Below are 19,023 nucleotides of genomic sequence, written 5' to 3'. Positions count from 1 at the left end.
ATCACAGAATATTCTGCATTGAAAGGGACCCACAGCGATCATGAAGTCCAAGTCCTTTAAGTGAATGGTAGAAGGGATCAAATCCACGATCTTGGTGCTGTCAGCACCATGCTCCAAACAACCGAGCTGAGCCTGAGGTCATGTGAGAGAATGGCCAGGGATGAAGGGATGGCGAGGGATGAGGTGATGCTGCCCAGCCTCATTTCTCATTACAATTGTGGTTACTGCACTGCAAAGAGAGAGAAAGGACAGCAACACACACGGAGCTCTGGGGAAAAAAGGCCAATTTATTGTACAGACAGCCCGGATTTAAAGTGTGTTAGTGCAGCCAGGACAAGACAGGAGCTCATTGGACAATTGGGAAAAACATCCATGGGACAGCACCTCAGGATGTGTCCCACGGGAAAGACACCAGGTGTTAATCTTTGTTATGAATTCCACTCTGTTTGTCACCATGTTATCACCCTGGGAAACTTCCTAACTGAAGCTGTGGTCAGCTTGTCAGCCTGGGAATGGAGCTGAGAGTCAGGAGAAATCCAGGCCTGAAAAAGAATTTCCAAGCTGTAATTCCCTAGCTCTCTAAATGTGTGTGTCCACATACAATTCCCTCTATTTCAGGCCATAGTGTATTATTACCCAGTCACTATCTGAAATCAGGAGCTAGGCAGGTACGATAAACAGGGCATGGGACTTAAGAGCTAAAATTTCCTTAACAAAATGACCAGCATGAGTTAAAAGTTGAGAACAAACAAATCCTTTACATTTTGGAGTAGGAATAAATCCCATTAGCCTTTTCTCTATAAACTTAATTGCCTCTTCAAAGTCTTGCATGGTTATTGAGCCTTACCTTGTCAGATGGGAATCTGTTCAAAAGATAGCAGGTTCCAGAGCTTCATGACTGCTACCAGCCTCTGTGAACTCTGAACTGCCTGGGTGTTCATGGCTCTCAGGCTGAAAACATTTCTGTGGAACTGCTGAAGGAAATCTTGGAAGGTGCTGCTTCATAACTGTGGGTCCATAGGGATTCTTTCAGAGGGCTAGTCTTTCCCTGGAAATCACACTTCTGTATGCTGCCCTTTCCTGTTGACTTTTTTTTTTTCTTTTTTTTTTTGACTCTGTAGAAAGTAGTGTAATAAAACAATTCTTTTGGAAAGGCATAGTAACAGATTTTACTGATCATGTTAATTTTGTTCTCATTTCTTCACACCCATGTGCTGAAAACATACATGGGCTGGCAGGATCCCTTGTGAGTGATCTGTTCAGGGCAATATTAATACATTTGTTACAGACCGTTACAGTACCAGTCAGCCACTGGTGTTGGTGAAGGGACCTCGACAAGAATATTGTCTGTGAGCTGAAGGACTTGCCCAGTGTTTTTGAAATTATTTTCAGTGCAGCTAAATATCTGGTCCAATCTTCATATTTGGAATAATATAGTATTTGGGTTTAAAACTACCGCCTTTTTCCCAACTGGAAAGCTTTTTTTCTGGTTGGTTATTAGCAAATGTCATATGTATTCTGCAGTAAGCCTGTTGCTGTCCAAAGAGATGAGAAAACCCAAAGGATTTATTTCCCCTAAAGGCTCCCGTGCCTGGCAGAAAACAAACCTGTGTTTTCCAAGACTTCAGGAGCACAAGAGCTCCTACCCTCTTAGTCTAATCCGTTTTATCTGCTGTGAGACACTCTGTATATTTATATACCGAGTAACTGCAGGACATCAGTTTCTATTCTTATCAAACACAAATATTTACCTGATCCAAGGTCTCGTGAGATCCTTGACACTCTTAAACATGTCGTTTAACTAGAGAAATCTATTTTTTCCCCTTCAGTTTAATTTTAGCTGAGTTTCAGGGTATTTTCTTAGTAACTAAGTATTTTTTTAAATGCAGGAGCACTCTAACACATTACTGCTTTGTTTTACTCACCAGTTCACCTCTGCAGACTCCCTAATTCACTTTCTCAGCAGCAATTCCTGTCAATAAGGAAACTAGGAATTGTTTTGACATTAATTGTCCACGAGGAATTGAAACAAAGAAGTCAATGAGCAATTAATATTATTTAAATTTAATGGAGACATTCCATTTAGATATATCACGCATGGTGTGGCGCAGCAGTTGATGGATTTCTGTTTTCTGTGAGCAATTCCAAGGGCAATGTAAAGAGGGCAAGAAGAGAGGTCCTGCAGGTTGCCAGATAAAGGAATGCAGGTGAGAGGAACTATTTCTGTGCTAAATAATGTGGGGAATTTTAGCCTTGCCCTTTGCACATCACAGACTCAAGATTGGGAGTGTTGGTTTTGCCTCTTCCTCTCCAATTTTGTGTGTAACTTTAAATGGCATTCAACTGACATCCCTTTCCCCAGTCCCTTTCCCATCCCTGCCAGGGATTAAGGTGATGATCTGGGCTAAAACTACTCTCTTCTAAACCCCCACTGCCTGATTTAGCAGCCTTTTTCCCACACTGTCCCAAGGAACGGTGTTTGTGTGTTCAGAGAGTGGGAACAGCAGCCGTGGGGTTTTGCAGGACATCACCTCCAGGGTGTTCCAGATAACATCCTGCAGGGCTGATCAGGAGGGGACACAGACATGAACAAAACGGCAAAAGCAAACCAACACAATTACTAGTCTGGGTTACCAATTGTGTGGAAAACACATAAATATCAACATATAAGTAGTTCATTTTGTTTGCAGTAATGAGATTTAACAACAATGTGCCTTGGCCTTGAGCCAGCTCAGCCAACTGTTGAATTTATTCTCTGAGAGATTGCTTTAAGTCCATAACTCACTGGTGTGCCCAGCCTGCATTTTGGCCCAGTCCCTGATCTCTGGGACTCGCAGATCAGTTCTTTCAGGCAACAGTAACAATGTGGATCTCCTTGTCGCAGGGGCTGGGGGAGTCTTTCTTGCACCTGCAGTGGAATTTAGGAGCGCAACAAAGCATCAGAGACATGAGCAACCCCAAAGTAAGCAGGAGACAAATTACCCATTTCACCCTCCCCGAGTACATAAATGGGAGGATGAGCATGGCGAGGATCACCCCCAGCAGCAGGAGCAGCACGAGTCTCTGCACAGCCAGGCTGGTGTGTGTTGGGCTGTTCTCCTCTCTGGTTAAAATGTCTTGGCTGCTCTGAGTCCAGCTATTGCCATCCAGCCCCACGGCACAGATGTACACCTCAGGGTTGGAGTCAAGGTTCTCCAAGCGCTCCAGGATGTCTTCTTTGTTCTGGAGCGTGCGGATGAGCCCTCCTGACACGAAGGTGGGTTTTCTGCAAAGAGGGCAGGTGATTATCCACACGTTCTCCTCTTTTCTGAGGATCAGCTTGAGGCAGACGGCGCAGAAGGTGTGCTGGCAGTCCAGGAGCTTTGGGACTCTGTAGATGCTGTACTTGTTGAAGCAGATCATGCAGTCCATATCCAGAGGGGCTGTGTCTGAGCACTGGTGGTTCATTTCCAACGTGCTCATTTCAGGAGAGTTTGTGTTCGTTGGCACAGCAAGCGGCTGTGAGTTTGGAGAGTCTCGTTCCAAAACTGCTGGTTCAGAGGCAGCAGGACTGTCTCTCTCTGTTCCTGAAGGTCTCTCCATTTCTTCAGTACACTCTTCAGTGAATCCCACTCTCTTCTTGTGTTTTGAGTTTTGTGTTACGGATCCTGCTCTGCTCATTTCTGCAGCACCTCCCGCCGCGGGTGCGGGACCGTCTGCCTCAGCCTGCAGTACTCCAGGAGCTGACGATCTGTTTTCCTTGTTTGGCTTGTCAGTGGATTTCTCCATGGAGATAAACCTCAGTGCAGCTTGTCTCCCCTTAGCTGACGGATTTCCCGAGTCTCTGGCTCCTTTTATGTGTTGCTGTATTCCTGCTGTATGCCTGACTGATTAGTGGGAACCTTAAGCGAGTCATGCTCTTACAATACGATGTTTTTATGACATGGGGACCAGAGTTAATGATTGATTTCTCAGCCAAGACAGTTTACAACAACTGATAATATCAGTGGGCAATTCCTGTCCAGAAGCAGACTCCATGGCATTAGCAGATCACTCTGACAGCCAGATACCATCATTATTTTTAAATTAGAACCCTCTTAGTTGAAAGCAATTTTTTTGTTCTCTAAACAGTGCTTTGCTGGACAGTGACAGGCTTGGGGGAATGACCTCTTTCTAACATTGGTGTGCTGAATGCAGTGCTTTGATTAGAGTGTAAGTATCACCAATTTTGAGCTCTCTGGGTAGGAAGTTTGCTCTTGGTTTAGAAATACTTAATACCCTACAGCACCAAGTGAAGAATGAGATTGAAATTATTGACTTGACTGTTGAATGTCCAATTGTTATAAGCTCTTTTATCCTAGGGTATCTCTTTTCCATCCTAGGATAACTTTTGTCCTGTTTGTTTTAGTCATCAGAGGGTTCCCAGTACAAACTGAAGCATGACTGAGGCCCACACAGGGTCTCTCAGTGTCCATGAGAGAGCTCTGGAACCTAAAAGCAAGATCAGTGTCCTAGATGGTGGAACCATGTTCTTTCTGTGGTGTTCACCAAAAACAACTTCATGCACTTGGGAATGCCCTTCCTGAGTGGTTTTGTGAATATTCATCTCATCTGAAAAAAATGCCTGAACAAAATCCCTCAGTCTCTAATTTCTTTCTGTCTTTTTATTTGGGGAGTAAAATACAGATAGTTTCTCATGAAGAATCCCATGGAAGGAAGGAATGAAAGAAGGAAGAATCACTAATCCCAAAAACTCAGATGAGGTCAGCAGAAGGCACAGAGTACCACGCTGGTAGCCTGAAGTGCACCTGAATGCTCACACTGCCTGTGCCCCCATGTCCCAGCCCTCCCTCCCAGAGAGGAGCAGCAGAAAGAAATGAAACAACTGCAGATGAGGAGGGCAAGGAGTTCAGGAAGGCTCTAATCTCACAAACTCACTGGAGGGGGGGATGAGGGGAGAAGAACTTGTTCTTATTTGCTGAGAAATGGAAGGTTTGTCATAAGCAAACTTCATTAAAGTGTCTGAGCACTGCTGTGTTTCTGCTGACGTGGCAGGTGGTGGTGCTTGATGGACTTTTGGCTGACCTCAAATTTTAGGAGCCTGAGTATCTCTCAGTTGCAGAAGTTGGTATCAAAGTGCAGGAATGTCTGGAAGTAGACTGGTGAACTGCAGGACTCATTCATCTTTAAAAAGAGAATTTTCTTTTGCATTTCACATAACTCTATGTCAGCAAGCTCATGCTGTTAAAAACATCCAGGAAAGTAGAAAACAGACTTGCCACTATTACAATAGTTTAGAAGCTTCAAATTTGCTCTGTCAGTTTCCATGGCAAGGATGGAAATGTCTTAAAATTTCCTGATTCCTAATTATTAGAACAATATAAAAACACCTTGCAGATGTTGAAAGTTGGAACAGACACCAAGAAGGACAACTACACTCCTAACATAAAGTTTAAAACTGTTTGGGATGAATCTATGCTCCATGTCTATCTGCTCTGTGTTCTACCAGTAGGTGAGGGTGACTTGACTGTCTCTTTTGTCTTACACGCTGGAAAACAGATTTTTGTTGTCCTCCACTGGCAGTTTTCAGCCAAGCCCTGATTCCAGCTCTGCTTTGTCTCTGGTGTCACGAGTGATGCTCCCAGGCTGGCATGTGATGCTCCCTGGCTGGTATGTGCCTTGTGCTTATCTGAATTGCTCACAGCCCGTTAATGCTCCTCAGGCTAATTACTGCCTCTTTAATCATTTGCAATCAGTTTGTGTACTCACACTGTTTTACGGCTTTTAGTGTGTTTGCATAAGAAAATGTGTTTTATGAAATGCTTTGTATGGAATTGTTTATAGCAGGAAATAAATATAAAATAGCAGTTGTGTCCTAGTAAAATTCTCACGTGCCAGAAGCCAAACACCCCAGAAGATATTGGGGATACTCCTGTGAGCTTCTCCCTGTGCTGAGCTGTGGTTCAGGTTGTCCTGACCTGGGACAAGAAGAACATAAAAATTATATACAACTTAAAAATCACTGTGATGTGAAGCCTCTTCTTGTGTTCCTGGGATTGGTTTGTTAGTGTTCCTCACAGAGTTGTTTGGATGTGCCTCGTGAGCTAGAACTAGAAATTCATAGGATCCCAGATTGGTTTGGGCTAGAGAGGACCCTAAAGCTCATCCAGTGTCCCCCCTGCCACAGCCAGGGACACCTTCCACTGTCCCAGCTTGCTGCAAGCCCTGTCCAGCCTGGCCTTGGACACTTCCAGGGATCCAGGGGCAGCCACAGCTTCTCTGGGCATCCTGTGCTGGGACCTCCCCACCCTCACAGGGAAGAATTTCTTCCCAATATTCCATCTGACCCTGCCCTCTGGCAGTGGGAAGCCATTCCCCCTATGTCCTGGCACGCCAGGCCCTTGTCCACAGTCTCTCTCCGTCTTTCTGTCAGCTCCCTGACAAGAAAGGTACTGAAAAGCTGCAGTTAGGTCACCCTGGAGCCTTCTTTTCTCCAAACTGAACAATCTCAGTTCTCCCAGCCTTCCCTTATGGGAGAGGTGCTCCATCCCTCTGCTCATCGTGGCCTCCTCTGGACTCGGCTGATGTGCAGCAGTTCTGACAGCATCGGGCAGTTTCTGTCACAATACGAGCAGAAAAACCCGAGTCATGGGCACAGCAATGCCCTGCTGGGTGCTGCTGCTGGCCGAATCCTTTACCCGGTTGCTGTGGGACAATTGGAAGAGCCAAAGAGCATAAGGATGGCAGGAAATCCTCCCCAAGAGCCCTGATCCAGCCAAATCACCCATCTTGCTGTGCCCCTTTTCCAGCATCCTGTGAGGAGTCTCTCTCAGAGCTAGAGGAAACAAGACGCGGAGGTTCAGTTTATTACACTTAACACATTTAATTAATGGTTGCTGTCTCGGCTGCGCTCCCGCCCCGCCGCTCGTCTCAGCCCTGTTCTCCTGGTGCCACCTCGCGGGTATTCCATTATTCCATCTGCTCACCTCCCTGCTTTCTGCCAGTTCATTTCGCAGCAGTGATGGGGGCTGAGCAGCCACGGGCTGGGGTGGAACACGGTCCTCGTGTAGAACGGCAGCACAAAGCGCCCACCCGTGCGGTCAGTGCGAGGCGTCACCGTGAGGGTCGGGAGTGTGCTGGGCAGCAGGGAACTGCTCCTGGGCAATTAGCAGTAGCGGCCAATTAGCCGGAATCCGGCAGCTTTTGGTACAACACTGGTGATTTGTGGCGCTGCTTTCCGCAGCCTCCCCAGCCTTCCCTCGCGGACACGCCGCTCCCGGCGCTTGGCTGCGCCGTCCTTCCCTTCGCCGCTGCCGCTTCTCGATCCGCAGGCTCAGTTTTCCCCCGGGAGCCCTCCGTGTCGTGTCGTGTCGTGTCGTGTCGTGTCGTGTCGTGTCGTGTCGCGTCCTCCTCCTGCTCGAGCATCCCCCGGACGGACGGTGGGTCACGTGAGCCGTCCCGGCGCCGTGGTCACGTGATCCGCTCCCATTGTCGCGGTCACGTGAGCCGTGTCCGGTGCCGGCGGTGCCGGCGGTGCCGTCGGTCCCGGCGGGGATGTCCCGCAAACAGGCGGCCAAGGCCCGGCCCGCCGCCAGGAAGGGCCGCCGGCCCCGGCATTCTCCCACCGGGCCGGCACCGGGCCCCGCTCCGGGCGACAGCGGCGGCCTCGCCGGGCAGCTCCGGGCCCTCGGCCTCAAGCTGCGGGAGGTGCCGGGAGATGGGTGAGCGCCGCGACGGGTGACCCCAGTAACCCCGGGGCCGGTGATTCCCGCACATGCAGCCCTGAAGGCTGACGGCTTCCTCCTCCCGGGCTGACGGGAGCCCGTGTCCCCGGGGCCGAGGGCTTTCATTCCTCCCCGTGTCCCGGGGGACGAGGATTTTCCCCTCATGGCTGAAGTGGGCCCTGTGCTCCGCAGGGATGAGGAGATCCCCGCTGTACCTCTCAGGGATCTCTGCTATTCTCCGCGGTTCTATAGGGCCCGACGGCTCGGCCAGTCCCAGCCCTGGTGCCCAGGGGCCCGGGGGCTCCACTGTCCAGCAGAACTGAGCATAGGAAGGTCCATAAATGTTCTTATGGAACACTTTCACCCTCTTCTTTTCTGTAAGGTGAAAGGGTAGTAAACGTTTTGCTGAGAAGTTGCTCAGTGGGGCATTGCTTTGTCCTTTGTTGCTTTATGTCCCTTGGCTGGTGTCAGTGTGAGAGCTTGGCCCAGCAGTTTTACCGTGACACGATCACTCAAACCCAGCTGTTCCAGCAGCAGCAGCCATTCAAAGCACAGGGAATGAGCTCTCCTTTGCATTCATATCCTTGCTAAACTGGGCAGAATGAGCACAGCCCCTTTCCCTGTGACCTCGTATTCTTTCTGCTGCCTCACACACCCACTCCTCGTTTCCTTTCCGGCAGTAACTGCTTGTTCCGTGCCCTGGGGGACCAGCTGGAGGGGCACTCCCGGAACCACCTGCAGCACCGGCAGGACACGGTGCAGTTCATGGTGAGGCAGCGCGGGGACTTCGAGCCCTTCGTGGAGGATGATGTGCCCTTTGACAAACATGGTAGGGGCTCATCCTGGGAGGCAGCATTGCGTCATGGGCTTGCATCTCCTTAGAGCAGCTCCTCACTAACCAGTTCCTCATCTCAGAACTCCCTTAGGGCTCCTCTCTAGTTTTTAGAAGCAGACACTTTATGTTCACGGCTGTTGTGATGCTGTGGGAAGGTGAGCTGTATAATCCGCATTGAATTTGTCTTGGAAATTATTTAAATTTAGGAGAAACTTGGAAAGAGAGACCAAAAAGGCTAGGAGTAAAAAATTAGGTGCTTTCAAAAGGAACTTAAGAAAAATTGTCTAGTTTGCTTTGAATATTGGTGGGTATTTGGCTGTTTTGGTGAGTGGCTGATTTTTTTTTGGAATCCTTTCTCTTTGGCACTCAGTATTTCCTCCTGGGAACTAAGGGGAAGATCCAAAACCAGAGGCAAATACCACCTTTGATGTGCCAGGTACCATGCAGGTGATGCATGAAAGTGCTTTGGTCACTCAATATGTGGCACTCCTCCTTCTGAGCTAACAGAACCCGTGCCCTTGCTTAGACTAAGAGTGTAGTGCCTTTTTTAGATATTTCTATGGTCATTTAAATGCATTAACTCATGTTGCAGCCAAATTCTTGCCTCAGCACTCACTGTTTCACAGATGGGATTTCCCTTCCAGAATTTCTTGGGCTCATGTTGAAATCTCACCCCTTGTTATCCCTGTATGAAGTATCAGAAATTAGGTTTCAGCTCTTACGAATGTTTTTTCCTTTAGTTGCCAATTTGGCCAAGCCTGGTACTTTTGCTGGCAATGATGCTATCGTGGCCTTTGCAAGGAACAATCAAATGAATGTGGTTATTCATCAGCTCAACGCTCCACTGTGGCAGGTGAGAAACAAAGCTTCTACATTTTGGCCTGATTTTTTCCCGAGGGATATAAATTATGTGGAAAATTCCTGATTTATTAAAAAAGAACAGTAGCTGCAATGATCATGGGCATGGTGCAGAGCTGTGCTTGGTTTTTGGAGAGGGAGAACACTCGAGATTTTGGCTAGGAGAGAAGGGAGGGAAAGAAAAGAATGAGTACCTGAGAGATGGCTTTGTGGAGGCAGAGCAGTGTGTTTTACTTGGGTTTTAAGCTATGAGCTTCAGTGCCATGCTCTGTCTCATGGAGATCAGACTGCAGTTGAGCTGAGTTTTCTGATAGGAATCCCAGAATGGGTCAGGTTGGAGGGGACAACACTGGGATCATCTGGTCCTGTCTCCTTGCTCTTGAGACTGACCAGCCCCAGCTCCCTCAGCCTTTCTTGGGCAGGGAGATGCTCCAGGCCCTAAATCACCTCTGCAGCTTTCACTGGCTCTGCTCCAGGAGCTGTCCCTGCTGTGCTGAGGAGCCCAGGGCTGGACACAGCACTCCAGCTGTGCCTCCCAGGGCTGGGCAGAGGGCCAGGGTCACTGCCTGACCTGCTGCCAATGCTCCTCCCAGTGCACCCCAGAGCCTCTTGGCCCCCAGGACATTCTCCTGGCTCCAGGACAGCTCACTGAGCATGGGACCCCCAGGTACTTTGTGCAGAGATGCTCCAGCAGGTCACCCCTGCCTGTGCTGGTACTTGGGGTTGTTCCTCCTCAGGGGCAGGACCTGAATTTTCCTTGTTGAACTTCAGGCAGTTCTTCCCTGCCCATCTCTCCAATCTGGTGAGTCCTTCTGAAGGGCTGCATAGCTCCCTGGAATTTGAGCTAGGCTTAAGGAAACCTGTACAATAAGATTCAGGAAGATGGAAATGAGGGTAGAGCAGGGCATGCACTGTGTTGGAGTGAAGCTCCATCAATTCTACGTGGGATGTGGAATGCCAAGGTTTCTGACAGATAGAGAAGCGAGGTTTTAAAAGAAATTTTAAACCCTAAAGTGGTGTTCAGTCAGCTCCTGGAAAGGACTGTGTGGTGTGGTTTCCTCTGACAGAGGGGCACAGAAACATGCACCACGTCCCTTGTTTTCTCTTAATTGTTGTTTTTCCATGGCATGTCCACACTGGAATGCTCAGTCTGCCTGGTCATTGAGCAAGTGAGAACGTATATTCAAGTCAGGATTGTTTCTGGCCTCTATTTACAGACAGAGCCAATGAAGTATAAAGATTAAACAGGGCAATAAAGATAAAAACCAGATGAAAGCTGTCGGTGACGTCTTAAGTACATTCAAAACAGCTTCACGTGGATTCCTGAACTCAAGTTTAAACTCATTTCTAGGCAGCCATGGGCAGTGGGACAGGTGGGTGAAGTGCCTGTGCAGAGGCAGTGACCCTGCAGGGGAGGTCACAGGAGTGGTTTTATGTGTTGTTGCTCAGTGTTATAATTTACTGAGATTTTGATGTCCTTTTGAAAGACTTGGTTCTTTAATCTCCTCTCATTGACCTCATGTTAGGATGTCAATACAGAGTTTGTGATCAGGTTCTGTCTTGCCTGAGCAATGTTGTTAGTGAAGGGTTGTCTCAGGCCCTTGAGAATGGTGTGAGTTAAGAGAGCTGTGAGTAGAAAAGCTCTTTTCAGGTGCAGCATGGAATTTTTTGGTCTTTGAACACCTCTTTTTTGGTAGTGACTGTAAATTATAGACTTGTTAAAGTTGATAAAGACCTTTAAGATCATGGAATCCAACTGTAGACTCAAGTTAGCTGAGATTTATAGGTTATTTTATTGGCTTTTTGGATAACAGGCTGGTTTTTTCTCCCCTCTGTTTTTAATCTGCAGCTCTCATTTACTTATCAGTTTCAGTGTGTTCACAGAATCAGAGAGTCCCAGGTTGGTTGGAGTTGAGAGGGACCCTAAAGCTCATCCAGTGCCCCCCTGCCATGGCAGGGACACCTTCCACTGTCCCAGGCTGCTCCAAGCCCTGTCCAGCCTGGCCTTGGGCACTGCCAGGGATCCAGGGGCAGCCACAGCTGCTCTGGACACCCTGTGCCAGAGCCTGCCCACCCTCACAGCCAGGAATTCCTTCTCAAATATCCCATCCAGCCCAGTCCTCTGGCAGTAGGAAGCCATTCCCTGTGTCCTGGCACTCCAGGCCCTTTTCCACAGTCTCTCTCCATCTTTCCTGTCAGCTCCTTCAGGCACTGGAAGGTCACAGTTAGGTCACTCTGGAGCCTTCTCTTCTCCAAGATGAACAATCCCAATTCTCCCAGCCTTTCCTCATAGGAGAGTTTCTCCATCCCTCTAAATCAATTTGGAGGCCTCTTCTGGGCCCACTCCAAAGTGGAAAGAGGCTTCTCTAATGAGCTAAATTGGCTAATTTTGAAGTCTTTAAAGAGCTTTGGGATTTGTTAGATACCTATTCAAGCTCTGGCAGAGGAGAAATGTTTTAAATAAATCTCACCAAGTTTCAGCAGTTGAATAATTTAATAGGATAGAAAACAGGAGTTAAGCATAACCAAGTGTTGAGTTGGAATCTGAAGGTGAGCAAATGTAAAATAGATGAATGGAGAATTATTTGTTGGAAAACCTGAAGCCATTAGTGCAGCACAGACTGCAGACACAGCTGGAAGGTGACTTGGTGTGTGGTCTGGGAGCTGAGATAAGGCAATTCACAGACGTAAAAGGGTTGGGAAACTCTGGAGCCCTAAAGCAAAGAGTTCTGGTCCTTTGCTTGCTGACGTCTGCTCCAGGAGAGTTGTTGGGGCTTTGAACTTGGGCTGCCAGGTCAAGCCAAGCTGGTCTGCAAGTGCAGTGGGATTTTCTGCATTCCTGGCAGGAGCTGAAATGCTGTGTAGCTCTTATCTAACAGTTTGAGACACTGCTAATCGGGGTGGGAACTATAGTCCCATCAGTACAGATAATACTCAGAGCAGGAATTCTCTGTGGAAACTGCTGTAACTTGGTGCTGACAAAGCAAAGCAACATTTGGTTATTAACAGAGCTCCTGAATGGAGTTAATAGATTTTCATGGGTTTGCTTTCTTTTAAAAACAAAACACAACTGCTTGGAATGCTCTTAAAACAGCATCTGCAGACCAAAATTTACTCTGAGTGATTGTTCCCACTGTTGCTGTCACCTGAATGGCCTCTCTTCCCTCATATTTGAGGGTAAAATGACATGGTACATTCCCTGGGAGTTCTTGCTGAAGCTGGTTCTGGGAAGATGATGAGAAAACTGATAGCTCCTGTGGAAAGTTCAGGAAATAGTTCTGAGCTTTCCACAAAAATATTTTCATTCCACATTTTGTTTGTTCTGATGTAACTGCCCAATATTTTACATCTGGCTTTCAAACTTTCTTCACTTCCTGTTTCAAATGCTCCAGCAGCCACACACTCGCTTCCTTCACAGTGTTTGCAAACAATGAATACTCTGAAAATCCTGAGGTGGATTCCAAATGCTCATTTGCAGTTGGTTTGTTTTGTTGAGATCCGGGGCACAGACAGGAGCGATGCCAGGGAGCTGCACATCGCCTACAGGTACGGGGAGCACTACGACAGCGTCAGGAGGATCAGCGACGACTCGGAATCTCCAGCCTACCTTCGGATGGAGGTGGGACTGAGCCACCTCTGGGTGACAGACACAGCTCAGGAATGCTGCCAGCTCGTTTCCACTCTCGTTTGGGATGGAGGGAGGAGCTGGGTCTCTGTGTTGTGCTGGGAGAGCAAAGCCCTGAGGTCACTGTAGCTCATGCTGCTAGCTCTCCCGGGAGGGGCCGGGAAGGAGGATTTCAGCTTCTGGGCTGGAAATGAATCCAAAGCTGGTGCTGTGATATGAGATGTTGGAAGCAACCTCATCTAAATGATGTAATCATGCACCTCAAATGGAAAAACAAAGGGAAGGGAGGAAAGAGCTGGAAATGGAACAGCTGGATGTAGTTGTTCTCTTCATATCTCCCTTTTTGTTGTTGAAGAGTAATTGTGCTGTGCTTGAGGTTCTCTAATATTCTCTAAAATAATCCATTTAAAAGCTTGTTTATTGTGATTCATGATGTTGTAGTGTGGTTACTGCACTGCAAAGAGAGAGAAAGGACAGCAACACACACGGAGCTCTTTGGGGAAAAAAGGCCAATTTATTGTACAGACAGCCCGGATTTAAAGTGTGTCAGTGCAGCCAGGACAGGACAGGAGCTCATTGGACAATTGGGAAAAACATCCTTGGGACAGCACCTCAGGATGTGTCCCACGGGAAAGACACCAGGGGTTAATGTTGGTGATGAATTCCACTCTGTTTGTCACCGTGTTCTCACCCTGGGAGACTCCTCCCTAACTGAAGCTGCAGTCAGCTTGTCAGCCTGGGAATGGAGCTGAGAGTCAGGAGAAATCCAGGCCTGACAAGAATTTCCAAGCTGTAATTCCCCAGCTCTCTGAACGTGTGTCCACATTGTAGTACACTGGAGTTTGTTCAGCAGTGCAGGAGATTTGGGAAGCTCTCAGTAATGGTTGAAGTTACACAATTTCCAAGATGGTTTGGTGTAGGATGCTCCCCAGAAAAGTGTGCCATGATAATTACTTTTATTACGATGTCAGACTGTTTTGGATTGCATGTTTGTGTGATCTGCTGGGATCTTCTTCAGATGCTTTGCAAGAACGATTCGAGTAAGGCAGAGGAAGTGAAGGCACAGAAGGGTGGCTCTGAAGATGAGACTGAAGTGGAGAGGGAAGATGCTGTACAAAAAGTGTGCAATGCTACTGGGTGTTCAGTAAGTATCGAGGAGCCTTTCTGTGCTTCATGTTCAAACCTGGAAGTAGTCCTGGGAAAAATTCGTCTTGTACAAACTTGAGTACCACAGCCATCAATCAGGGTGCATCTCATCCTAGAATCAACTCTTATATGCAGGTGAAATGCCACCTTTTTTGTGGATGCTTAATAATTTTGGAAGGCTTGTCTTGCAGCTCTCATAAAATTCACATGGAAACAAATCTTGTAAGTTCTGAACTCCTTTGGGGGTATTGAAGATCCCAGATAACTGGATAATCTGTGACTCTTGGCTGTTGGCACTGTGCAGGTGCCTAGAACAGAAAGGGCCAAGAGGGAAATTTAGACTGAAAACAGTGTATTCCTTTTTTCTGATATCTTCAGGAATTTAAGGTCTTCCCCCTCACCCTTTCAGAAATGAAGCACAGACTAACTGAATGATCATAAAAGCAGCAGCCTCCTCTCAGTGGTGCAGGTGTTGTTAAGTGAATGTAGGTCAGAGATTTGAACTTCTTCAGTGTTCTCCTTCCCCTTTTGTGGACAGGACACGGATTTAGTAAGCCACATTCTGGAAGTGGAGGACTACAATGTGGAATCTGCAATATTTGCCATCTTGCAGGTGAAGGAAGGGGAAGGAACAGGTGAGTGCACAGTTTGTCACCTGGGGCTCCGGGTGACCGTGATGTTGGTGTTGGGGACAGCAGCAGGACAGGTGGGGTTTGTGTGCTGCCACCTCAGCCTTCTGTGCTCAGGAAGATTGTTAGTGAGGGCAGCTTCAATCCAGCTTCCAAAAAAACCCAGGACTTTTGAGAAAAGGAATTGGCTGACAGTGCAACAGCTCCTGGGTAGAGATGTCTGAGGAGAACCTCTGCTGTTGGCAGGTACCGAGGAGCAGCAGGAGCCCCAGGGCAGGGAGCAGAAATCCTGCAGCAGCAGGACACTGTGGGAAGAGAATGGAACTGGTTCAAGAATCTTTGGAAATCAGAGTTTGCATCAAGGTGAAGCAGAAAACGCCAAGGGACGAGCTGGATCCAGGGAAGAGAACCGGGCCAGCAGAAACCCAAAGGTGTGTGAGGGGTTGGGCAGCACCGTGAACACCCTTCAGTGACTGGGGGGTGCCTTAGCATGGTTTGCACAGCAGCTCTCTCAGTTTAAAAGAGCTTCTGCTCACTGCATTTTGTCACTGCTGCAGCTGTGACTGCTTTGCCACAAACATTTCCTGGTGATATGCGACACTCCTCCCAAAACAACTTGGAATAAAGTCCTGATAAATAGTTAGTAATGTCCTCTGGCAGCTGCCTTGGTATCTGCTTGTGTCCTTTTTTACTTTTCCCCAGCTGAGCAGAGCACGTGTGGTTTGAACTTTGTGTTTCCATGCTTTCCTTTCAGGTAGCCAAGAAGCAAAGGAAGAAGCAGCAGTGGCTGGAGAAGAAGAAGCAGCAGGAGGAGAGGCACCGGCAGAAGGTCCTGGCCAGCAAGAGGGACAGTGCAGACACCAGGACAGAGGCAGAGCCAGCCAACCACGTCACCCTGGTGAAGGCCATGGCAGCCCTAAACATATGACTCAGTGCTCTGATGAGTAAAGCAAATAAAACTGATGAAGACAAAATTCCCCCGGGAGAATTTCCAGGCACTCATGGTTATCTTAAAATCCATCTCTGCTGAGATTTCCAAGCACAAGAGAACTTCCTCTTCCTTTACTTGTGAGGAGGACAATTGCTCATTGATTCTGCATCAACCTGTGGTGAGAAGAGTTGTTTAAACTTAACAGGAAGTAGAGACTTGGGTCTATAATCTTGGGGTTAGATGATGATAAGAATCTTTTATTTACACAACAGTGTCAGATTTGTTTTGACATCTCTTGATGTGCCTGATTTAGTTTTTTCTTTTTCTTTTATTTGGTTATGCCTGGAGGAGCTTTATTTTACTTTGCTGTCAGGGAAAGTTTAACGGATCTCAACTCAGGAATATCTCTGGTGGCTCTTTTTCTATTTAAATTCAAATAAAGTAAGGCAACAGAGTCCCAGAATCCTTTCCAAAGCAAAATGTGTCAGCCAGCACTGTCTCAAACATGACATTCCTCTTTTGTTTGCCATGCAGGAATGCAGTGACAAGTTCTAATCTCACTGGAACTGCTGCCCTTGCACTGGGCTGGTTCAGAAGTGATGAATACATGGAGGGAGATGGGGATTGCTGCATCCATGCTTGCTGAGGTTTGGGGTCAGCTCCTTTAAGATGAGACCTGTAGGGGGAAAAAAAAGCCAAAATAATAATCCCGGTGGATTCATGGGAATGCAGAGCTGATTCTTCTGATCTGGTAAAAAGTGACAGGAACAAGCTTGAAGTTTCTGGTGAGTGTTGTTACTTGGACACCTGGAATCTCATCCCCTTTGCTCTGTTCCAGAGTTTTTGGGCTACTCCAGGGCTTTAGTCTAAGGCAGGAGCTGGATAGGTATTAGTCTCCAAATGAAATCAGTATAGCCAAAGGACCAAGAGTCCTGGGAACAAGCTTCCAAGCAGCAGTGATCCCTGGGAAACCTGTCTATTTATTTCACTTCATAAATCAAGCTTTTTGTCCAGGGTAGGATTTTTTTCATCTTAAATTTCATTTTGGTGAGGTCACCAAGTAGGATGTACAGCTTGACTCCTGTGATGTTTTCCACTGTAGGACTGCAAATTTGGATCAGGGTGAAAGGACTCAGCCTTTGATGATGGCTCACAGTGTTTCAGCTCCTCTCAGGTTTTTGGGCTTGTAACAAGCACTAAGCTTGAAGAAAGCACACATGCACTTACACACTGGAGACACCTCATCAGCCAGGGCAGAGGGGAAAGGGATTTTTTAGAAGTAAGGAGTGTTGCATTTTAAAAATTTGTCTGTGCTTGAAAGTTTATTAATCAGCATGGAAATTCAAATGGGTTTTTTTTACTGAACTGCCAAGAACTGGGTTGGTACTTGGTGTGCTCTGCTGTTGTTACTTGAAGAATAAAAAGAGGAGTTCTGGAAGAATTGGTGGTGTAGGAATTTCCTTTTTTCCAAGACAGTCATTTTTACAGTAGTGGAAAGAGAGATGAGTCACAGCTTAGTGGGGAGAAAGTGCAGGTTCCATCAGGGGGTGATAAGTTGTGGCAGCAGGTTTGGCAAGGCAGTACAGGTGACTGTGTCCTGACCTGTCCTGTATTTTCGTCTGAAAAGCAGGTGTGTTCTGCAGGTTTGAAAAGATAAGAATTTGAGGTTGTGCACTGTGAATAAGAGGTTTAATCTTAAATGAATTGGGATTTTGTCCTCTGGAGACAGAGCTGATAAGAGATTCGTTGTTGCCCAGAAGCTGAGAGGTGTAAAGGGAGTTGTCCTGGAGGCTGAGGAGGGAACTCAAAGCTCACCCCATCGTGTGAGGGTGGAAGGGGGATCTGCAACAGCACCACAAACAGCAGAGGGAGAGACTGGCTGCAGCTCCTGGCCTCTGATACATGGAACAAAATCTGGGGCTGAAAATGCTTTCATTTCCTAGGGCAGTATGATTAAAATAAACTCTTAATGTGTTGGGCTCATAAATCTTGACAAACCAGTCAAATTCCCTTTATCTTGCCAGGGTAGCTTTGTGCCTGCACAGCCATTCCATATCCAAAGATGTTAAAACTGATTTTGTCTATTCCATATTTTTCCTGTTGCAATTTCCACCTTCTCAATGTATACTTTTTTTTTCCTGGGGAATCTTTGTGCAACAGAACTCAGTTTATGCAGTGACTTTGCTTTGTAAACAGGTCATGGATTTTTCTGGAAGGAGGAAGGGAGACAAGAAATGAGCAGAACATCACCGTGATTCATCCATGGTGTGTGTTTACTCCTTGGTGGAGCTGAGTGCTCTGTAATCTGCAGGCCAAGGACAGACAATAAGCACTGGATATTCCCTTGGGATTTGGGGAGGATGACTGTTTGTTTTTAGCTGCTGGCTGACAAATTTGAGGGTGTTTTGGCTGTTGCTGCAGCAGGGTCACTGTGAGCCTCTCAAGGGTGAATACACAGCAGGAGGATGTAGAAAGCCACTTTCCCTGCATCCTATTTCCCACCATCATCTTCCCTGGACTTATTTTCCCGAATCTTGCCCCTGCAGGTCAGCAATTCAGTTGAACTGGAAGTTTTAAGCATTTAGGCAGGTTCTGGCTGACCTCCATAAGCACATCTGTGTATGGGAAGGGTTTTCTGCCCGTGCTGCTCCTTGTTTCTACTTAGGAGCTGCCTTCTGGTTTATCTCACAGCTTTGCCACATCACCCATGGTCTCCATGTCTGCAGAGCTTTGGGAACTGCAGAAAGGGAGTGAAATTTGGCATGAAGAACAATCCATAATCCAGTGTTGGATAAAAGGGAGATGGTTTGTGCTGGTGTTGAGCTGTGGGGTGGTTCCTTGGAGCTTCCTGGCTGGAGGCACCAGCCTTAGAAGGCAGCATTGGCTCTGTCTCAGCTTCTAGAATCCTTATTGGCTGTAGAAAATGAGAAGAAATGAGTGTTTGGAGTTATAAAAATACCACATTTAATGTAGGAACGTGAGGTAGGGGTGTTGTTGCTTGTAATGAAGCACTTAACAGAGTCAGGCAGGAGCCCTCAGCACTGAGGTGAAAATCAAATAAATTACTCTTAAAACTCCTTTATTTTAGGCAGATGACATCTCCAGAGGCAGCATTACAGCTGGAGGTGTCTCCATCGAGGCCCAGGATGCAGCCAGCCCTGGCTTGTTAGAGGTAATTAGGGCTAATTTGGGATCAGCTCTGGTGTGGGGCATGGAGCTGCAGCCAGAGATGTCTGTCTGCAAGAAAGAGCCACCCAAACCTCTGAGACCCCACCACTGGGCTCCCCCCTGCCTTC

At 47.3% G+C, this 19,023-nt stretch overlaps 2 protein-coding genes across 3 annotated transcripts; one reads left to right on the top strand and one right to left on the bottom strand.

The window, feature by feature from the left end:
• Positions 1 to 349: 349 nt before the first annotated feature.
• On the bottom strand, positions 350 to 7,466 carry RNF186 (ring finger protein 186). The gene has a single exon (XM_088178603.1). The coding sequence runs from the start codon at positions 3,766 to 3,768 to the stop codon at positions 2,848 to 2,850; it is 921 nt and encodes a 306-aa protein (XP_088034729.1). The 5' UTR covers positions 3,769 to 7,466; the 3' UTR covers positions 350 to 2,847.
• OTUD3 (OTU deubiquitinase 3) lies at positions 7,461 to 17,168 on the top strand. 2 transcript variants are annotated; one of them, XM_014881647.2, is made up of 8 exons: positions 7,461 to 7,700; positions 8,384 to 8,532; positions 9,279 to 9,391; positions 12,893 to 13,015; positions 14,040 to 14,165; positions 14,706 to 14,802; positions 15,043 to 15,227; positions 15,551 to 17,168. In XM_014881647.2, the coding sequence occupies exons 1-8, from the start codon at positions 7,534 to 7,536 to the stop codon at positions 15,722 to 15,724; spliced, it is 1,134 nt and encodes a 377-aa protein (XP_014737133.2). In that variant the 5' UTR covers positions 7,461 to 7,533; the 3' UTR covers positions 15,725 to 17,168. The 2 variants fall into 2 exon arrangements, with proteins under 2 accessions (XP_014737133.2, XP_088034728.1); XM_088178602.1 differs by having other exon boundaries at positions 12,875 to 13,015.
• The last annotated feature ends 1,855 nt before the right edge of the window (positions 17,169 to 19,023 follow it).

Source organism: Sturnus vulgaris, chromosome 25 (genome assembly GCF_052056855.1).
Source record: "Sturnus vulgaris isolate bStuVul1 chromosome 25, bStuVul1.hap1, whole genome shotgun sequence".
Taxonomy (NCBI): Eukaryota; Metazoa; Chordata; class Aves; order Passeriformes; family Sturnidae; genus Sturnus; species Sturnus vulgaris.
Note: the sequence above shows the minus strand (reverse complement) of the source record. Positions and strands in the feature narration are given on the sequence as shown.